This window comes from Puntigrus tetrazona, chromosome 1 (assembly GCF_018831695.1).
Source record: "Puntigrus tetrazona isolate hp1 chromosome 1, ASM1883169v1, whole genome shotgun sequence".
Classification (NCBI taxonomy): Eukaryota; Metazoa; Chordata; class Actinopteri; order Cypriniformes; family Cyprinidae; genus Puntigrus; species Puntigrus tetrazona.
The window spans coordinates 11498394-11518825 of NC_056699.1; the positions used below are offsets into that span (position 1 = coordinate 11498394).

The following is a 20432-nucleotide window of genomic DNA, read 5'->3' on the forward strand; positions in this document are numbered from 1 at the left end:
CGTGTGCCTAAATTGCTCTTTATATACACATGGATATAGCTTTGGAACATTTGTCTTAAAAATATAATATTCCCTTCGTACCTACTTACTCAAATTCAAAAACATTTTACGTGCTAATTTCTAAGTTTTGCCACGTTCTGCGCATGCGTGCCATCTTGACGCGCGCCGCTTGACAGGCATCAGCGGCGCGTTCTCGACAGTAGAGAGGGCGCGCCCGTAGACGTTGCTGCTCAGGCTTCAAGATGGCGGAAGCCCTGACAACTCAAGAGGAGGTGGTAAGATACCTAAATATTTCCACTAAGCCCTACGTAAATTCCTTGGCGTTTCACGCTGAGTCGCCACCAGCTGCTTTGTAGCAATTATTAAGATGATATACCATATAAAATGGTTAATGATTTTTTATTAACAGAGATGTTAATGAGAATCGCGGCCCAGTGGCTGTTTTTGAGGTAACGTTAGCTGAGGTAAATGCTAGCAGTGTTAGCGAACTAGCGACGCTCTACAGGGCAATACACACGCGTAACGGTTTAATAAATATTTACTTGCCGGTATGATTGTAGAATTTTAGGAAACTGCTATATAGCGTGGTAAAACCACTCTTAGGTGTGTTGAATTTAACACAAGCTGTCTAGCAGTAACGTTAAGTTGACATACAACGTGAATGTGGTACGCGGTCTATCTAGTCAGGTTCACATTAATATTATTGCAGCTTGACCTCATTAAATAAAAGCTATTCTAAAAAGATCTGCATCGCTGGCCTGTCATGCGTAGGGATTTACGAATCTCCCTGTCTGTGTTGTTAACTCAGCGAGCCGGGTGTCTAATGTGCTCCTGTGTTGGAAAATGTGAGACAGCTCTCAGTTCTGTCTGTCTTACAGTGAGAACACTCATATCTTGTGCTAGAGGTGCCATTTGTTCTGACTCGTTGAGGAAAAGGTGTAATATGAGTGTAGCATAACGTCTGGCACGACCCGTCTCTCTTGAACGTTACAGCTGTCAGATCATCCTGTTTATGCACATGCTTTTGATTGAGAGGTGGCATCTTAAGGCACTGCGAAAGTGGTTGAGTCTTGCTTGTAGACATCAGGTGTATCAGATCAACGTACTTTAGATTGACTGGTAAATGATTAGTGCATTAGCTTGTGGTCAGAATAAGTAGGACTTAATTGCCTGGAAATATGGTTTAGAGAGTGGAATTGCTGTCCTAATCTTATAACATTAAAATGATTATTACAACTGAGATGTTAGTTTATGCAGTATCTTCAGGATTTTTTTAATTGTTTTTTTTCTCTAAAGAAGCCTTTTATGCTGATCACGGATGCATTTATTTGAAGAGAAATTATGTAAATCAGTAATGTAAAATGTTATTTTTCATTTTCTGTGTAATATATTTTAAAATGTAATTTGTTGCTGTGTTGCAGAGCTGAATCTTAAGCAGTCGAATAAGTGTTAATTTCTTTAAAAAATAATTTAACATTAGCGTATACCTAAATTATTAATAAAATTTTGATTGTGATTTTTGTTTTGCTCTTTTTATTAAGCGTACCTGTTAATTACGCTGAAACAAGCCTTTCTCTTAAATTTCTCTTCTGCCCAGTGGTCTACTTAATCTAAACAAGTCTTGTAGCTATGTGAGGGTGAGAGAGAGAGAAATGCTTAATGATGTTTTAATGACAGAACTTGCCATTACAAATGTTTTTTCTTTTCACTTTTTTTGAACAATACAATGCGGTTAAACATGCAGTGCTGTACGATAAGTGCTCAAAAGTGACTAAAAGTATTAAAAAAGCAGATGACAAATCTATGCATTTTAGATTTTGCACAAAGGAGAGCTAACATTTCTATTGTAATACCTGAAGCAAGCAGTCCGTTCTGCATTCCCATTCATCTCCACTTGCTTTTCCAAAATAAACATGGACTTTTTAATGCCTGTCAATAGAAAAGGATGTTATCTGCAGCCAGATGGTGTCAAGCTAATCCGCCATACTTTGGTCAAGCCAGCATGTTTTATTGGCAATGATGATGATCTCAAAATGCCAAATATCAACTGATTTATCCGTGAGGTTGATACATTGGTTTATTGTTAGTGACAACAGCCAGAGCCAGTCGACACTATGAAGTAAATCATGCATTACATTACATATACTAAGATAAAAAATAGATGCTGAGAGTGAGATGTTTAGCTGATATTGAACATGCTTTTCAGTACTGGATAGAGTAACCCTCCTGATGAAATTTCTGTTTGTGTGTGTGCCAGGCGGTGGAGGAGTTCCTGGCTGAGCTGAGGTGTCGGGAACAGTCTCAGAATGCAGATCTTGTCAGTCAGATGACGGCAGTTAAGTTCCTCATGGCAAGAAAGTTTGACGTCTCCAGAGCCATAGACCTCTTTCAAGCTTATAAGGTACAGTATACAGTACAGCTCAGGTGATAAAACTCACTGTATGAGAGAGTGTGCGTACATTTTGTTTCTTGTGCGTCTGCAGAACACCAGAATAAAGGAAGGTATCTACAATATTAACCCAAATGAGGAGCCTTTAAGAAGCGAGTTACTCAGTGGGAAATTTACAGTTCTGGTGAGTAGCGTTTCAGATGAACATAGTGTGTGTGTGTGTGTGAACATTACTGATCTCCAGGTCAGTTTTTTTGGATGCTGTTACAGGTTTGCTGTTGCTTCTTTGCTGCAGGAACAATCTAGTTGCACAGATTGGAGATGGCTTGATTTACAGGCTGTTTGAATGGTCAGACTGGCTTTGTCAGTCATATTAAAAGCCATATGAAATGTGTGATGAATTGAGAACCTTTTTATTTTGTAACATAAGCTATCTCTTCTTGAATCCGGCTAACTGTAAAATTCTGTTTAAGCACTACCATTCAAACAGTTGGGGCAATTTTGGGAATTTGAGTAAAGAAATTATACATTTTAAGCATAAATATAATTAGTGCTATATAGATAAAAATGTGAGATTAATTCGTTTTTAATTTTTTTTCTGAAATTAATTGCGATTAATCCCAACTAACATTAAAGTTTTTTTAAATATACTTTTATTTCCGTGGGATGTGTTCAGTTGATTAAAAGTGACCATAACAATGCGTATATTGTTACAAATATAATATTTTGTTCATCAAAGGATCCTGAAAATTTAATGGGTTAGGCAACACTGATGATAATAAGCAATATTTCTTGAGCTGCATATTAGAATGATTTCTGGAGGATCATGACATTGAAAATTTAGCTTTGCCATTACATGAATAAATAAAAAATTAATTTGTGGAAAAATACCAATTTTTAGTGATGATTTTTCATAATGTTTTAATCAAATGAATGCAGCCTTAGTAAGCATGAGAGACTACTTTCAAGAACACTTCAAAGTCTTAACACCCCCAAATGGTTGAACTTGAGGCGTATATATGCTTTCGCAAAGACGGTAAAAATAAAAACTCTATGTAACCCAGATTTTGGCAAACGGCAGCTACAAGAATTTTTAATCACTTTCAGATTATGCAAACTAAAAACAGTGCTTCAGCGAAATCATTCATATTTACAGTTCCAGTAAATAAAGCAGAAAGTAAAGGCCACCATCATTGCTAGTGACGGCTAAGGAAATTTAATCTCTGATCTCACACCATCACACGCAGAGCAATTCCATGATCTTTGTTTAGTCTGGGCTTTACTGTTTGTTTCAGCCATTTTTCATTCAGGGTCATGCTGTATACAGAGTTTGCTCAAGTGTTTGTGTAGGCAGTTCTGATGTATTCATCACATCTTAGTTTGTTCAGAGCACTAAACATCCGAGAGAAATCTTTCGGCGATATAAAGAGCAATTCAACTTTTCTGTTACATTAGACTGGCTTAAACTGGTTGGCTAAATTGACTATTTGTGCTTGTCCTTGTTCATGTTTTTCTGAATTTATTTTACTTGTGTGTGTGCATAGCCCGGTCGTGATGCGAAAGGTGCAGCTTTGGCACTTTTTACAGCACGTCTCTATCGGCCAGACATCACTACCCATAAGGCTGTTCTTCAGGCCATTATATATCAGCTGGACAAGGCCATTGAGAGGTAAAATAGACCACATCCATAAATCTGATCAAATTTAATATGGTTAATAGCTTTGCATTTTCATCTAAATCATCTTTCTCTCCCGCAGCGTTCAGACACAGAGAGATGGGCTCATTTTCATCTATGATATGACTAACTCCACATATGCCAATTTTGACTATGAGCTTTGCGTCAAGATTTTGAATCTGCTTAAAGTAAGTGTTTTTATGCTCTCAGAACCATCTGTCTGTTTCACTGTGCGTTCATATGGCTATAACAGAAATCAGTGGAGCTTGGATTTACTTGGATATATACAAAGCTTTTCATCTGTCGTGTGTATTTGCTGTTATCTTTGTAAAATGTGGAGAACTGGAGGTTTAATATTCAGACGCATACAATTAGGGTTTGCTGTTATATTGATATATCATATATATATATATATATATATATATATATATATATATATATATATATATATATATATATATATATATATATATATATATATATATATATATATATATATAGGATAATTTGTCAATGTATTAGAATTGTACACATCGCTGAGATTTTCATTTACTTTTTGTTGTCTAAAATATAGATTCCTTACAGATTTAGTTCTTAGACTCATTTCACAATCTAATTGCTTGTCTTGCAGCTGACAAAAGGCTTATGGTGTTTTAAACCTAAAGTGTCTTTAGGTTCAGTAACAAAAGTTTATATATTTAAAAAAAAAAAAAAAAATGTTTGCATGCTACATTTGTTCATATACTCTAAGTTTGGGATTACTAAGATATTGTAATGTTCTTAAAATAAGTATCTTATTAACTTTTCAGCAGGCATTATTCAGTTTTCAGTGTCACATGATCCATAGACAGTAGAGATTTTTGCCGGTATACAATATGCCGATATTTTTAAACTTATTTTGGCCGTTACCGATATTTCATTTTATTTGGAAACAACAGCAAGTCTCTCCTGTGCAGATTAAAAGCATTTTTTAGTTCAAATTCGGTTATTTTTTAAAAATATCTTATTTGTTAAAATTAGGTAGTTTTTTTTGACAGTACTTTGAAGCATTAAAAATAACTATAAACAAACTATATATCAATCACTACATTTTCCTACAAAAAAGATGCCTAACATTTTTTTCTCTGAAAATCTTTTAGAGCTTATAATTTAAAAGATTTAACACATTATACATTACTGAATATAAAAAGCATTGTATATTTATATGTATTTTATTTTTTAATATATTTATTATATTATTTTATTTATTTTGTTTTGTAATTTACAAGTGTCGTGTTTGTCATTTTTTTCATGTCAGCTATAGCTTCTGACCTGTTAAATCAAAACACACTCATTATTTTGTGACTTCAGTTACTTTACAAAATTAGAAACACAGCCTAAATGTTATTTGTGAAAGGTATTTCACTTTTTATTTAATTAGAAGTAGGCCAACAGTGACCCCTACCATACTAGAAGTCCTTACCCAATGGGCATTAGGACCTGGGTTTGGGGGCTCTGCCGCTGCACATACACTGAACGTGTTATTCTATGCTGTGCTCTCACAGATTAAATGCAGCAATCCCTAACAATCAATCTACTCATCTTTCAGACAAAATTTAGCTTCAAGAATGACACTGCTGATCTAATCTCTAGCACCCTGAGAACATTGGCGAGACCTATCGGTATCATGTTTCAAATCGGGCCATGCTGTTTTTTTTTTTGTTTTTTTTTTTTTATTTAAAGCCGATATCGTCTGATTCTGATTTCAGTCCGATAAAATATTAATTCTAGAAAGTTGATTTGATGTTCAAGGTTAGAATTATTGATGTTGACAACAGTTTATAATTATTTATATTTTTGTGAAAACTGTAACACATTGTTTTTCAGGATTCTTTGATGAATAGAAAGATCAAAAACCAGCACTTTGACACAGTTGTTAAAGCCATTACATTCCCCTTTGATTAATTTAACGCAGCTGAATACAAGTTTAAATTTTTTTTACAAATTCCATTTTTTTACTGTTTGAAAAATTAATTATTTCAGCTTTGCTTTAGTTTTAGATGCATTTTAAATCTTGTACTTGGAAACTATGTAAAAAAAAAAAAATCCTCTGTTTAAATAACTATAATAGTGAAGCAAAGGCAATGCTGACCAGTTCTTGAAATATCTTGAAAAGTCGATATGTCCTGCTATCTAAGGGTGCATGAGATCATTTTTCTCGTTTTGTCCAAAATTGACGAAAAGCATGCAGACATTCCGTTCTCTAATAAACAGATTTTTTCTATTTTAGCTCCAGCCATTACAGTGCATAAAATCAAGCACATATCCACAATCCTCCTGAGACAATAATTTTTAGTTCCAGCATTACAATGCCCCTGTGCACAAAGCTAGATGTAGAGAGATTATTCATTGAGCTTCATGTGAAAGAACTGCTCAATGCCCAGACCTGAACCCCACTGAACACCTTTGGGATGAATTGTCCCGCAGACTGTAAGCTAGGACCCATCACACATCTTTACTGCCTAACCTCACAGATGCTGTCAGCTCTGAATTTGAGCAGATCCTCAGCATGTAGTGTCTTTCTAGAGCAGTGAAAGCTTTAATAATCATTCTAATTCTTTGAGAATAGAGATGTCCACACCGCAACTATAATGTTAACACAGAGGAACATTATTATTTTGAGAATAACTTATTTTCCAGCTGATGAACGATAAGAACTTTGACAGCCAATCTTACTGATAAATAGAATGTTATTATGCATTGGCATGGATATTAATGTAGCATAAATGCCTGCTTAAAATATTGACTTAAAATATAGTAAAATTGTGTTAAAAATATTGTCTATTTTACAGTATTTTTTTATCAAATAAATTGAACCTAAATGAGCATAAGGGACAAATGGTTGTGCGTGTTCTTGATGTTTCAGAGGGTTTGTTTAATGGGTGGGTCTGTGGATGGGAATGGTGCAGCCTTTTTTATGTTGTGCTTACTGTCTTTTTTGTTATTTAGGGGGCTTTCCCTGCTCGTCTGAAATGTGTCTTCATTGTGTCGTCTCCGCTGTGGTTCAGAGCACCGTTTGAGGTGCTTCGTCTGTTTGTGAGAGAGAAACTGAGAGAGAGGGTATGTCTAGAGCTCATTAAACTTTTTCAAGTGGACACTGCTACATTTATCATTTTTAAGGGTGCAATACGTTGAGCGTGATCGCTTGTTTGTGTTCATTTGATACCTCTGCAGGTGTGCACTGTAAAAGCCCACGAATTGGTCAATCACATCCCGGTCAGCTCTCTTCCAGAACATTTGGGTGGCTCATCACAGTACAGTCACATTGCTTGGATCCAGTCCTGCGTCAACTCCAGCCCCAACCACCCTAATAACTCGCCCTACGTCACTGCGGATTGCTTGGGCAGCCTGCTCCGCTCCTACTCCATGGAGCATGGCCAGAACACTTCAGCAGACCCCTTAACTGCCAATACTTCAGGGGCCACCCTCCTGGGGGACGGACTGAACTCAAACTGCCCCATTCTGGATGACGGAAATGCCAATCTGCAGAACCACAGGACAGCAGGACATGCGCATTGGAACGGCTCTGTACTGCCAGGTTCAGGGGGAATCTCGGGGTCCAATGCCAATGTCGTCAATGGGCGTGGCCGGCAACCACCACCACAGTCAGACACGCCCCCTGACACACCCCTGCATCAAAAACACACAGCTGGTGCCATTGTACCAGGAGGTGGTGGGACTGTGGGTATGGAAGGTGCATGTTTGGATGACAGGCAGGATGGCAATGGTGCTGAGGACAGCCTACAGGATGTGGAGTTTCTAGAAGAGGAAGTGGACGGGGAGATGGCGTTCCACCCCTCCCATTGAAATCAAGGCCGCCGCCTCTCCATCACAGCTCCTCCCCGGATATGAGCTGGTTACCGGGAACGGAAACGGCTGCTTTGTCGGTGCACATGGCAGAGCCGGGCGGAATGAGCTTGCAGGATCTGGTGCAGCATGTGAAACGTAAAAAGAAGAAGGGCATTTATCAGGAGTACGAGGAGATCCGCAAAGAACCTCCTGCTGGGACCTTTGACTACTCCAAGTAAGTGACTCTTGCTTTCACAGATTGATAATATGAAACATTTAAAGACAAAGAAATGTTTGCTTATATAAATACGATGCTTATTCTGACAGGAAAGCCTCTAACCAGATAAAGAATCGCTACAGCGATGTCCTTTGCCTCGACCAATCACGTGTTCGACTCTGTCAGCTCAACAATGAGGATGATGAGGTCAGAGTAAAGCTCTTGTTCCTTTATGATTTGCATTGTTCAGTGTAGTGTAATTTTTTTTAAAGTTTCAAATTTCATTTTTTATGTGCTTTTTGTATTTCTGTATAAATTTAATTTATTTGTATAAATTAAACTGCTATATATATATATATATATATATATATATATATACATATATATACACAAACCGGATTCCAAAAAGTTGGGACACTATACAAATCGTGAATAAAAACTGAATGCAATGATGTGTAGGTGCCAACTTCTAATATTTTATTCAGAATAGAACATAAATCACTTAAACAAAAGTTTAAACTGAGAAAATGTACCATTTTAAGGGAAAAATATGTTGATTCAGAATTTCATGGTGTCAACAAATCCCAAAAAGTTGGGACAAGTAGCAATAAGAGGCTGGAAAAAGTACATTTAAGCATAACGAGGAGCTGGAAGACCAATTAACACTAATTAGGTCAATTGGCAACATGATTGGGTATAAAAAGAGCTTCTCAGAGTGGCAGTGTCTCTCAGAAGCCAAGATGGGTAGAGGATCACCAATTCCCACAATGTTGCGCAGAAAGATAGTGGAGCAATATCGGAAAGGTGTTACCCAGCGAAAAATTGCAAAGACTTTGCATCTATCATCATCAACTGTGCATAACATCATCCAAAGATTCAGAGAATCTGGAACAATCTCTGTGAGAAAGGGTCAAGGCCAGTAAAACCATACTGGATGCCCGTGATCTCGGGCCCTTAAACGACACTGCACCACAAACAGGAATGCTACTGTAAAGGAAATCACAGAATGGGCTCAGGAATACTTCCAGAAACCATTGTCAGTGAACACAATCCACCGTGCCATCCGCCGTTGCCAGCTGAAACTCTACAGTGCAAAGAAGAAGCCATTTCTAAGCAAGATCCACAAGCTCAGGCGTTTACACTGGGCCAGGGATCATTTAAAATGGAGTGTGGCGAAATGGAAGACTGTTCTGTGGTCAGACGAGTCACGATTCAAGTTCTTTTTGGAAATCTGGGACGCCATGTCATCCGGACTAAAGAGGACAAGGACAACCCAAGTTGTTATCAACGCGGTTCAGAAGCCTGCATCTCTGATGGTATGGGGTTGCATGAGTGCGTGTGGCATGGGCAGCTTGCATGTCTGGAAAGGCACCATCAATGCAGAAAAATATATTCAGGTTCTAGAACAACATATGCTCCCATCCAGACGTCATCTTTTTCAGGAAGACCCTGCATTTTTCAACAAGATAATGCCAGACCACATTCTGCATCAATCACAGCATCATGGCTGTGTAGGAGAAGGATCCGGTACTGAAATGGCCAGTCTGCAGTCCAGATCTTTCACCTATAGAGAACATTTGGCGCATCATAAAGAGGAAGGTGCGACAAAGAAGGCCCAAGACGATTGAACAGTTAGAGGCCTGTATTAGACAAGAATGGGAGAGCATTCCTATTTCTAAACTTGAGAAACTGGTCTCCTCTGTCCCCAGACGTCTGTTGAGTGTTGTAAAAAGAAGGGGAGATGCCACACAGTGGTGAAAATGTCCTTGTCCCAACTTTTTTGGGATTTGTTGACACCATGAAATTCTGAATCAACATATTTTTCCCTTAAAATGGTACATTTTCTCAGTTTAAACTTTTGTTTCGTGATTTATGTTCTATTCTGAGTAAAATATTAGAAGTTGGCACCTACACATCATTGCATTCAGTTTTTATTCACGATTTGTATAGTGTCCCAACTTTTTTGGAATCCGGTTTGTATATATATAATATTTCCCATGTGTTTTGGTTAAAAGCTGGTTCGTTGACAGTTTTCTTCATCAATTTGATCATTTGTTTTCAGACATCTGACTACATAAATGCAAGTTTCATGGATGGTTACAAGAGGAGCAATGCCTACATCGCTACTCAGGGTGAGAGTCTTAGTCTTTTGAGCTAAACGTTGTGTTGTGAAGTACACATACGTGCATGGTACAGATGTTGGTGTATGTGTGTAAATGTAAACGTCTGGGTTGTTTCAGGGCCTTTGCCAAAAACATTTGGAGACTTTTGGCGAATGGTGTGGGAGCAAATGGTTTTAATAATTGTTATGACTACAAGGTTAGTTTTCTTATGTAAAATTGAGTTGCTTTTCACTTAGGAAATGTTTTGATGCTTTAACAGGATTTTGGACAGAAAAATACACTGTTCTATGAAGTTTTAGTTTTAGATCTCAAAGAGACTCTCAAAAGCATAAAAATAAGTCTTATCGACCCCAAACATTCGAATGCTATCTGTAAAATTAATCTAAAAGTCTTAGTTTTTTTTGTAAGTAATTAAACACTTTCTAAATTATAGAGAAAAAAAAATCTATGTATCATTTTATATTATATAATGTCCAATTACAAATTGCATAATAATGAACATGTAATTGCAGTTGTAGCGACTGTGCTTTTCATTTAATGCATATGCATAATAATTTGTTTATAAATTATTCACATTTGTTAATAGAATGTCTATATATTATTCAGGGATTATTGTATTGAATTTATAGTTGTTTATCATCATTATTTTCAAAGTAAAGATTACACTGGGCTTCTTCATCAGATGTTAAAGATTCGTAATCATCTTTCTATCTCTGTCTCAGAGTTGTAGAGCGAGGCCGAATGAAATGCGGCCAGTACTGGCCATTAGAGGCTGGTCGTACCGAGAAGTATGGGTACTTTTTGGTGAGAAATGTCCATATTGAGATGTTTCAGGACTTTAAGCTATCACACCTGGAGCTCTTCAACACTCAGGTCAGCAACCTTTTTTTTTTTTTTTTTTTTTTTTTTTTTTTTTTTTTTAAATAAATCTTACCTGGTCTCATGGCATAAACTTGATACACTTTTTAGCGAGATATGACGTGTACATATCACTGCAGTTTCTAAAAAAAAAAGAACACTAGAGGCAGTAAAACACCATATTTATAGTTTCTATTAAAAGAAAGTGATTTTTGCGGTTTCTTTATACAATATTAATATACTGGGAGATTTGAAAACTGGTGCTTTTGAATGTCAGCATCACGCATATCCAGCTTCATATCTATGGGGTTTCATAGACGGTAAGTTTGCTCGGTAATAAAAATGTGCCAGGGTTCACCTGTGTTTTAGTGCCATTTAGAGGACATTTGTTTTTGAAACTGTGGTGAAACGTGCATTAAGGTACGTAAAAACAATGTTGTGTAAAAAGTGCACAGTTACATATTTTGATGAAACTTATTTTATCTCTTCTTGACCATTTATTTGTATTTTATTACATTTCCATGAAGTTTGTCAGTTATTATGACTGTCGATGTAAAGTCTGGTCAACCTTTTGCCTTATTCTAGCCAAGAACGGCACACTTGCATCACAAACCGGTTGTGTAGTCAAAGGCCTATTCTGATCCTGAAGCTTCTCTTTCAGACCGGGGAATGTAGGGAAGTGTCTCATTATCTGTACATGAGCTGGCCAGATTTTGGTGTTCCGAAATCAGCGTCAGCCATGTTAGATTTCCGGGCACACGTGAAACAGAGACAAGAGTCCTCATTACAAACACTGTATCCTGATTGGACGGGGCCTCCAGGAGGCCCCCCAGTGGTGGTGCACTGCAGCGCAGGCATTGGCCGAACAGGTGACTTTCTACCTTCACGTCGATCTCATTTCGTAACTGCGCTGCCACATTCTTACAAGTTTTGTTTTTTCCTTCACTCCCCAGGCACGTTTTGTACTTTAGACATTTGTCTCTCTCGTCTGGAGGACATCGGGACAGTGGACATTAAGCAGACGGTGCGTCGAATGCGGACGCAGCGTGCCTTCAGCATCCAAACGTGGGACCAGTACTACTTTTGCTACAAAGCAGTGATCGAGTACGCCCAGCAGAGCGGCCTGCTGCAGCCAGTGGAGTGGTCCGACACCGAGCTGGAAACCGACAGCGAGTGAATCAGGAAAAACAGAACTCGCACCAGAGGGCGCAAAAGGCACGGAAGGAAAAGAAGCCGTCTTTTTCGCCTCTCTTGGATACAGGTAGACTCCACCGCCGAGGAAGGAGCGGAGGATGCTTTTGTCCTGCCACTTTTCAAGCCCTTCTTTTGCTCCGATCCAGACGAGATCGGAGATAGTGGCTTGATGTATGAGTTGTAGCATTTTTTTGTTTTTTCGTTTTTATATAAATACTGACTTGCACATGTGGAATGACAAACTTGAAAAATCCAGTTTATCGTATTACCTGCTCTTTTTTTATGCTCAGTGTTGTCGAAATTCAATATCACTCAACTTGGGGGTTAAATACACACTTTTTATCAAAAGTGTAAAAAACATAAAACTTGAATACTTTTTTTATTTTTTATTTTTTTTTGGTCACGTTCAAATAGCAACTTCTTTGTGTCTGAACAGGTTTCTTGTACTTCATCGTTAAACTAATCTTCAAGCCAAAGGTATGGTGTCGAATGCTTGGATGTATCCGTAATGATCGGTGTGACTTAAACCCTTGTACATCTTGTAACATACATTTATATATTGTGCATAACAACCTTTGAAAAGCCTTGTTTTAATATAATACTCTTAACTTTCTTCAGAATTGTGTATCTATATATAAATAAAAAAAAAAAAACATATATATGGATATGTTGGGTTAAAACAATATGAATAAGGAGGAACACAACTATGTGCTATATTAAATTTTTATATATATATATATATATATATATATATATATATATATATATATATATATATATATATTTTAATGTGCATAAATATATGTAAGGTATATCTTGGTGACTGTTTTGGTCCTGCAGTTTTGATTTTTTTTCATCTAACCGTAATCCATGATTATCCAGCCTTAATGCAGGCCGTCTGTCATTCGCAGAGCATCTTAACTGTGAAGATTCTCTTTGAATTCTGGACCTTAACCTTCAATCACTGCCTTGCTCCCTCTAAAGTATGAACTTTAGGTCTTTTGTTATTTCTGCTTTTTTTTTTAAATCTCCTTCCTCTGCGGGCCTCCAGTTGAAGTATCCTGACCCACTCGGACACTGATTCTGTTACCGTGATTATCTTAAGTGTTCCGTACTGATGTGAAGTTTTGGAGTCATTTGTTACGAGTGAACTGGGGTCTTCAGCTGTACTGTGTGTGTGTGTGTGTGTGTGTGTGTGTGTTTGAAGTCTTGGGGTGAGAGAGCCCCAGATTTTGTGCCTTCAAGTTTTCCGTAGCGCAATGTGTAGTTTCAGGCAATGAGTAGAACAACTGGTCTCACATGCATATAGGGAATTTATTTTAATCTCAGGGGTATACTTGGTGTTTTCCTGCTCTCAAAAACGTCATTTGCCTCTCTGGTAATTATCATTTCCAAAAAAACGAACTTAAAAAAAAAAAAAAGAAAAAACGTGAAAGACAAAAAACAAAGTATACAAATTTTATTTCAAATTTTATACAGCATCTTGTATTATATTCTGTTTTATTTATGCCTTTGTAGAACTCCAGCAGTATTGAAATTTGAATGTTGGTACGAAAAAATGAACAGATACTATTTTAAACAGATAAGCTAAAGAAATCAAACCATGTAACAAAAGACTGATCTTTTTTTTTCTTTTTTTTTTCTCCCCCCATTCAGTTCAGTGTGGAATTATGTTACTCATCATTGTGTTTAATGATAAAATCTGTTATTTTTCCAGATGCCTGTAGCAGAACTTTTTTTTCATACTCTGTGAACTGTTAAAGGGCCAAGACTGAAACACGTTACCGATCAGCATGGCTGCCACTAACAGTTTTTAACTATTTGCCAATGAAAAGACAAGACAGGTTTTACATGTAAGAAAACCAAAAAGGAAAAAAAACAGGATATGAACTTGAATGTTATGATTAGATATAAAAAAAAAAATCACGTCATCTTTGGGAGAACTTTGAATGCTTTCTCCTTGAATATCAGTGCTTGTATGATGACAGATGGTAGTGAATGTGTGAACGTCTCACTCATCTAATGTTTACTTGTTGACTGACTTATCCAATGCAGGTGTGCAGAATGTGCTTGACTGTTTTATACAGCTGATTCCTGCTTGAATGAGACTAAGTGGAAGAGACGCACTTGGCTCTGATTTATTAAAGCAGTCGGGAATGCGATGTGAGTGTTTTTACTTTTTTTTTTTTTTCTTCTTCTTCCTCCTCCTCCTCGTGATTGAGTAATGGCCTTTTTACCCGACATCTGCAGTAGTGTCGTAGTAAACATGAATATTATTCTGAAACTGAGCATGTGTTTGTGTGTTAAAATGAGGTGAAACGAGAACTGAAACGTGAAACAATGACTGTATTGAAATAATATATAACCATTGTCAAAGGAGTGATTTCTTTCAGAATTGGCTGCAGTTTGGTGTTTGTTTGAGCCGAGCAGCGCATTGCTTTGTACTGGTCTCACTTCGGACCCGATTGCTGATTTGAAAAGCTTCGTGCACAAACGTGGTAAACGGTTTTGATTGGCAAAACAATCAAAGTGAGATTTGTTTGGGTGCAATTTTCCAGCAGAAAATTGCACAAGAGTTCTAAAGTGGTTTTGTGCTTTATACTTCATTAGGTGAATGTGTTTCTCAGCTTCTGTGAGGCCCTATAAAAGTGACTGGAATTAATATAAAAATCTCACCAGCACTCCAGACGTTGTTAAACTAAAATATACCCATATATCTAATTTAACTAACTACATAAGGAACAAATGGCTGGTATGTAGTGCTGAAATAGTTTAATGGCAATTAATAGTTATACATTATATTCTTTACCTTAAACTTCACGCGAAATATAAAGCAAAAATGTTATTCCATTTTTAAGATCGTCTTAATTGCATTTTTTTTTTATGTTGTCAAGTATGCTCAATTAAACCGTGCGCTAGGGGACGCTAATATCTAGGGTTTTGGAAAAGCTAATTGGCTGATGGCCAAAAATGAGATGAAATTCTCATAGTGCTGATAGTAAATCAATGCTATCATATAACAGTATAGCAGGCTACTTGCATAAAATGCATAGAAATATCAGTTCACAATAATGTCATGACATAAGATGCTTAGTTTTAAAACCATACCTTGAAAGAGAGATTTACAAATAGTTCTTTTTTGAAGGCCTTGTGCGCCATATTTGATACATTTTAACATGATTTATAAAACAAGTATGCATTCAAGTACATCCAAGTTGCTTTATTTTAAAGTAGCACTAGTAATTTAAAATGAACCCTTTCACTTATAATTATTATTGTAACTTGTTTTTAAAGGTAAAATAATTCTAAAAAGTGTAAGCTATCCATCAAAAGGCCTTCAAATAGTTTTCTTCCTATCTTTCAGCAAAGTTACAATAATACTGCTCGTTCAAAAGCCTTAATTTGTGCATCAAATATGATAAATATTTTTTCCTGATTATTTTTGCTGCTCAATAAATAATGACTCGTTGGACTATTCTTACTATTTTATTTGTAACAAATAAAACTTTTCCAATACAATTGTATTCTCACACATCTGTCCTTACAACATAAAGTAGGAAAATTAAAAAAAGAAAACATCCTCTGAAATATTTACATTTACTACAAAATCAGAGGTAAAAGATTTCCCTTTTGTGTTTCACATTAATTGATGGGTGAAATTGTAAAACCACTCACAACATTCGACGATATGAAAATGGTGATACAATGCATATTTGGTCAGATTACATGATATAGATTGTGCTAGTTTATTTTTCACATGAAACAATGTCATGATTCATCAAAATCTGATGGTGCCTTTGCATCTGTACAAATGGGGGACTGTCATGCACTGGAAAATAGATGATTTATTTATTTTTTTCTCCTCAAAACACTGACAGGTTAGCATAGAATTTCCCATCAAACAAATGCTAATTGATATCCTCTTGAAAATATAAGCATAGCTAGTTTCAACGAAAGTTGAAATTTGAAAAACCCTGAAACTTGGTTGTAAAGTCTAACAGATACGGAGAAGGTAGATCATGGAAGATTTGCATGTTAGGTTTCAAATACAAAACTGACTTAATAAAAAATAAAATACACAAAGACGAAGATGCTGCAAAGAAAGGAAAACATTTCTTTACACTGAACGTAAAAATGAGCTGAAGTTCGCAGTGACCAGACTTTCTTGGAGTTACTAAATGATGACTATTACCACTGGACTAGAAGGAAAACCACTCGTATTAAACCACCCTGTCGTCTAAAGTTTTCAACGATAACAATACGCACATATTGTCTTAAGCTTTGGAACCAAAACTTGTGTTTCTCTTAACATGCACACACTGTGAAATTCATCTCATTCGATACAAATAACATTCTGTGTTGAAGAAATAGTAAGGGTTAGTGCATAGAACAAGAGTGCAGTCGTATCCAAAACTGGAACCACGCGGCCGTTACGGCCCGCGATATTGACGCAGACGCAACAGAGCCGTTTCCATGTGCAAGTTTGTTCCCAAAGTTGTAGATCTAATTTCTCATGCAATGCTTTATGAATCAAAATCTGGGCGTCAAACTTATAGCGTAAAGTCTTTTAAAACGTTCATTTAGCTCGGCTAGCTCTGGCTTTTAAAATCCACTTGGAAAAAAGTTCTCTTTGTTGACGTTAACGCGCTAACATCATCGATACTATCACAAGAACGCAGACATTAACAGTTAGAAATGCACGTTTCCTGCAGCGGCATGGACCGAAAGTGAGAAAACTATTTCCTGTTCTATGCTCCGTTACAATGTCAAATACAAATCATTTAGAATATAATCGCTATTGTATATATGTAATGGAATATGTGGTTCTCTTGGCCCAATATAGATACAATAAATGCGTGTCCTCTCAAAAATGGACACATATTGGCTTTCAGTTATATAATTGTCTAGTCATCTTGGCAGTACTTCACTTGAATGGACGAACCACCCTGGTACTTAAAATTGGTCTTGGTGTGAAATATACTACGTATTAAAATTCACTCTGGAGGATGCAACTGTCTTTGCTTAAGCGTTATTTATTTTTTTGAAACGTAAAAGCGGGTTCATATCCATAAACGTGGAACATTTAACCATTTTTAAACATGTGACTATGATAAGGCACTACCAGTGTCAGATGATCCATTATGTTATTGTTTTAAACGTCACCTCGCGTTTCGAGTTCGTCGAATCCTGACTGAAAGCACGTATATAGTTGATTTGGTAAGTTTAGTGAAGAAAAAAAAAAGAATCCATTTTAAACATTACTGCAATCAGTACTTTTCGTAACTTATGTGCACTGACAAGTACCTCACTCACATAGTATAAATATCACTCAATACATTGACGATTTTTATATATAATGTGCTAATATGCATAATAACATTTCGTTTTATACTTTATATCATATAGGATTAATGAGACGATATAATTACAGTGAGAATATCTCTAATACTTGAGTGGTTTTAAACTCGAAGGTGCAGTTCACGTTCAATATTGCACAGTTTTTGAGACGAATCTCCATTTTTAGCTTGATATTTTTCCTTGTGATAGATATGTACGCATATATCTATGTGTGTGTGCTACAGTTAAAACGAACAGGATACTGGCATAAGCACCGATACTTAGGGTGTCGCTGAATTTCATTTCGTATTTTCACTTTAGTGAGTTGGTGGATCCACTATACAACTGGTGACAAAAAACTGTGGAAACTAGAAACCCGGACTGCATCCCGCAATAAACTGCATGTTTTGGGTGGGTTGAGGGGGGGGTCTGGTATGAAGCAAATTCTGATAAGTAAAAAAAAAATACCATCAAACTGCTTGATTGTGGTTTCCTCTCCGGTTTCGGTCTGTTGAATCGGTCCAGACAGCACGTTGTTGGATTCCAGCGATTTCATTGGATCTGCTGGAAGTTCGCCAGGAGTTTTACTCCACCTCAAATATGACTTGACAACTTTCAGCTATATGATTGGAGCTACGATTTGTTGTGACAACTCTGTATCCCAGCTGCCCTCCCTGTCTGGCTATTAAATTGTGTGCTGTCGGGAAAAATCAAACAGACTCTTGAGCTGCGGGCAACAGAAAGAGGCTGTCGGATTGATCAGACGCAGGTCTCGGTGTGTAATGATGTGGCCCTTGGTCCAGGGGATGGTTTTATGTTGCATAGTGATCAAAACTGCCCAGGTACTCCAACGCTGCTCGGTAGCAGAACTGGTACTGCTCCTGTGGAGGGCGCGCGCGCGCACACACACACACACACACACACACACACACACACACACACACACACACACACACACACATCATTTGAGCCGAATCTCAGACTGCTGATTAGTACACTATCAAAAACTGTTTTGAGATATGAAAAAATTGTATAAAAGATAGTCAGAATTTTAAGTGACAACTGTGAGATAAGAAGTTACATTGTTACACATGGTTGCACTTTATTTTTTATTTTAATGTGTTCTTGTTACAGTGAAATAAATATACGTTAAAGTAATATATATATATATATGGAAATTTATTATAAATCAAGTCATGTTTAGGCCTGTCACGATAACTTTTTGTTGTGCGATATATTGCCCCATAAATAATTGCGTTAAGCACTATTATTGTCATTTTATGCCACTGAATGTATAATCATAATATAACAGCATGAAGGCACACACACTTTCAACAGACAACATTTCATTCTTTTTAATATTTAGATCATGGAAATGAAAATCAAAATACTAGATACCTTAAACCTGCATAAATAGTAAATACACATTTTCTTACAAATATAAATATAAAAATATATATAAATACACATAGATCGTTTCTGGACATTTTTCTCTTTTCTCTCTCTTTTTTCTTTAGCAGTCAGAGCTCTGTATGCAAAAGATCCCTAAACAATGCCATATCTGCAGATTAAACTTTTTTATTGTAGGATTTTTTTCAACAAAGATGCTATTGAAACTGAGCTGATCCAGACAATGACGTCTCTGCATTCAATAATGAAATGCCTTTAGCTGAAAATTGAATGTTTATTCTTGTCATTATACATTACTGACACCAATTCTCCAATTCGATACTGTTCAGTGCTTTGACACAATATATGTTGTTAAAAGCGCTACGTCAATAAAGGTGATTCACTGACTGAATAAAAAAAAACTGTGCGAAACTCACAATAATTTGTAATAAAGTCACATCCGAGCAATGCTTCTTATACTTCTATGGCGAAAGGTTTGCGTGTTTACTCACGAAATGAAAAAGTATTTAAAACATGCAACAAAATGACGTGCGGTCGTTTGAAACGATGCTAACTTGCACTAATTCAAAGGAATTCTGAATAGAATAGAAAGACATGAACAGTGCGTTATGTAGGTCTTACCTCTGTCTGCACCATGGCTGGTCTTTGAGTGCGCAACATTTTGACGGTCTGGAAGATGTCCACCACTCCTTCATAACGCATCCTCTCCAATACTATACTTAGAGTGATAAATACACCTGTCCTCCCAACGCCAGCACTGAGTAACATTAAATACAAGAAGGTGAACATTTCACAGCTCTTTGTCAGACTTCACTCTGATTGGCAATTCGAATAATGACCTGAATTGAGTCATTTTGACTCAAATCAAAAATATATTTACTAAATGCAAGGATAAAATCCATTATAAACCCCTTGACAATCATTCTCCTCACCTGCAATGTACCGAGATGGGTCCATCCTGACCAAACTGCTCTTTTGTTTTGTGCACTTGACCGATAAAATCAATGAAGCCTTCACCAGATTTTGGCACGCCCTGCTCCGGCCAGTCCGTGAACTGAAACTGCCGGACTGTTCTGGATTGACCGTCCTAGGAGAAAGAGACATGTCATGAGAGACAGAGAGTGGCAGGATTTCCACCGGAGGTTATATAAACCACGGGAGCGTCTAAATATTTTATGATAGCTCTCTCTAATAAATAATTTCTAATATTCCAGCTAATGAGTTTCAAGCATTATATAATGCAGTAACATTCGTTAATATTCTGAATGAAAGCTTTATAAAGTGTAATCGAGAAAAAAAATAGTTTTTTTTATGCTGTAAAAATCCCCGTGCTAATCAATAAAAAAAAAACGATCGTTTTTTTACTGAATCATTCAAAAGAACCGACTCAAAGCATTTAAC

At 36.7% G+C, this 20432-nt stretch overlaps 2 protein-coding genes across 13 annotated transcripts in view; one reads left to right on the top strand and one right to left on the bottom strand.

The window, feature by feature from the left end:
- Positions 1 to 189: 189 nt before the first annotated feature.
- On the top strand, positions 190 to 17293 carry ptpn9b (protein tyrosine phosphatase non-receptor type 9b). The gene is given in 14 exon segments (XM_043235283.1): positions 190 to 275; positions 2258 to 2401; positions 2484 to 2573; positions 3934 to 4058; positions 4147 to 4252; positions 7053 to 7163; positions 7278 to 7887; positions 7890 to 8127; positions 8220 to 8316; positions 10172 to 10241; positions 10350 to 10428; positions 10955 to 11105; positions 11752 to 11959; positions 12044 to 17293. Coding segments are annotated over 14 exon segments (2286 nt in total). The 5' UTR covers positions 190 to 242; the 3' UTR covers positions 12268 to 17293.
- Positions 15758 to 20432, bottom strand: part of ptprdb (protein tyrosine phosphatase receptor type Db) — a 66567-nt gene continuing 61892 nt past the window's right edge. For all 12 annotated transcript variants that reach the window (XM_043235259.1, XM_043235181.1, XM_043235226.1 and 9 more), the window contains 3 exons: positions 19964 to 20118; positions 19653 to 19788; positions 15758 to 18502 (listed from right to left, as the gene is read on the bottom strand). In XM_043235259.1, coding sequence (XP_043091194.1) covers positions 18434 to 18502; positions 19653 to 19788; positions 19964 to 20118 — 360 coding nt within the window. In that variant the 3' untranslated portion in view covers positions 15758 to 18433. The remainder of the gene's footprint in view (positions 18503 to 19652; positions 19789 to 19963; positions 20119 to 20432) is intronic.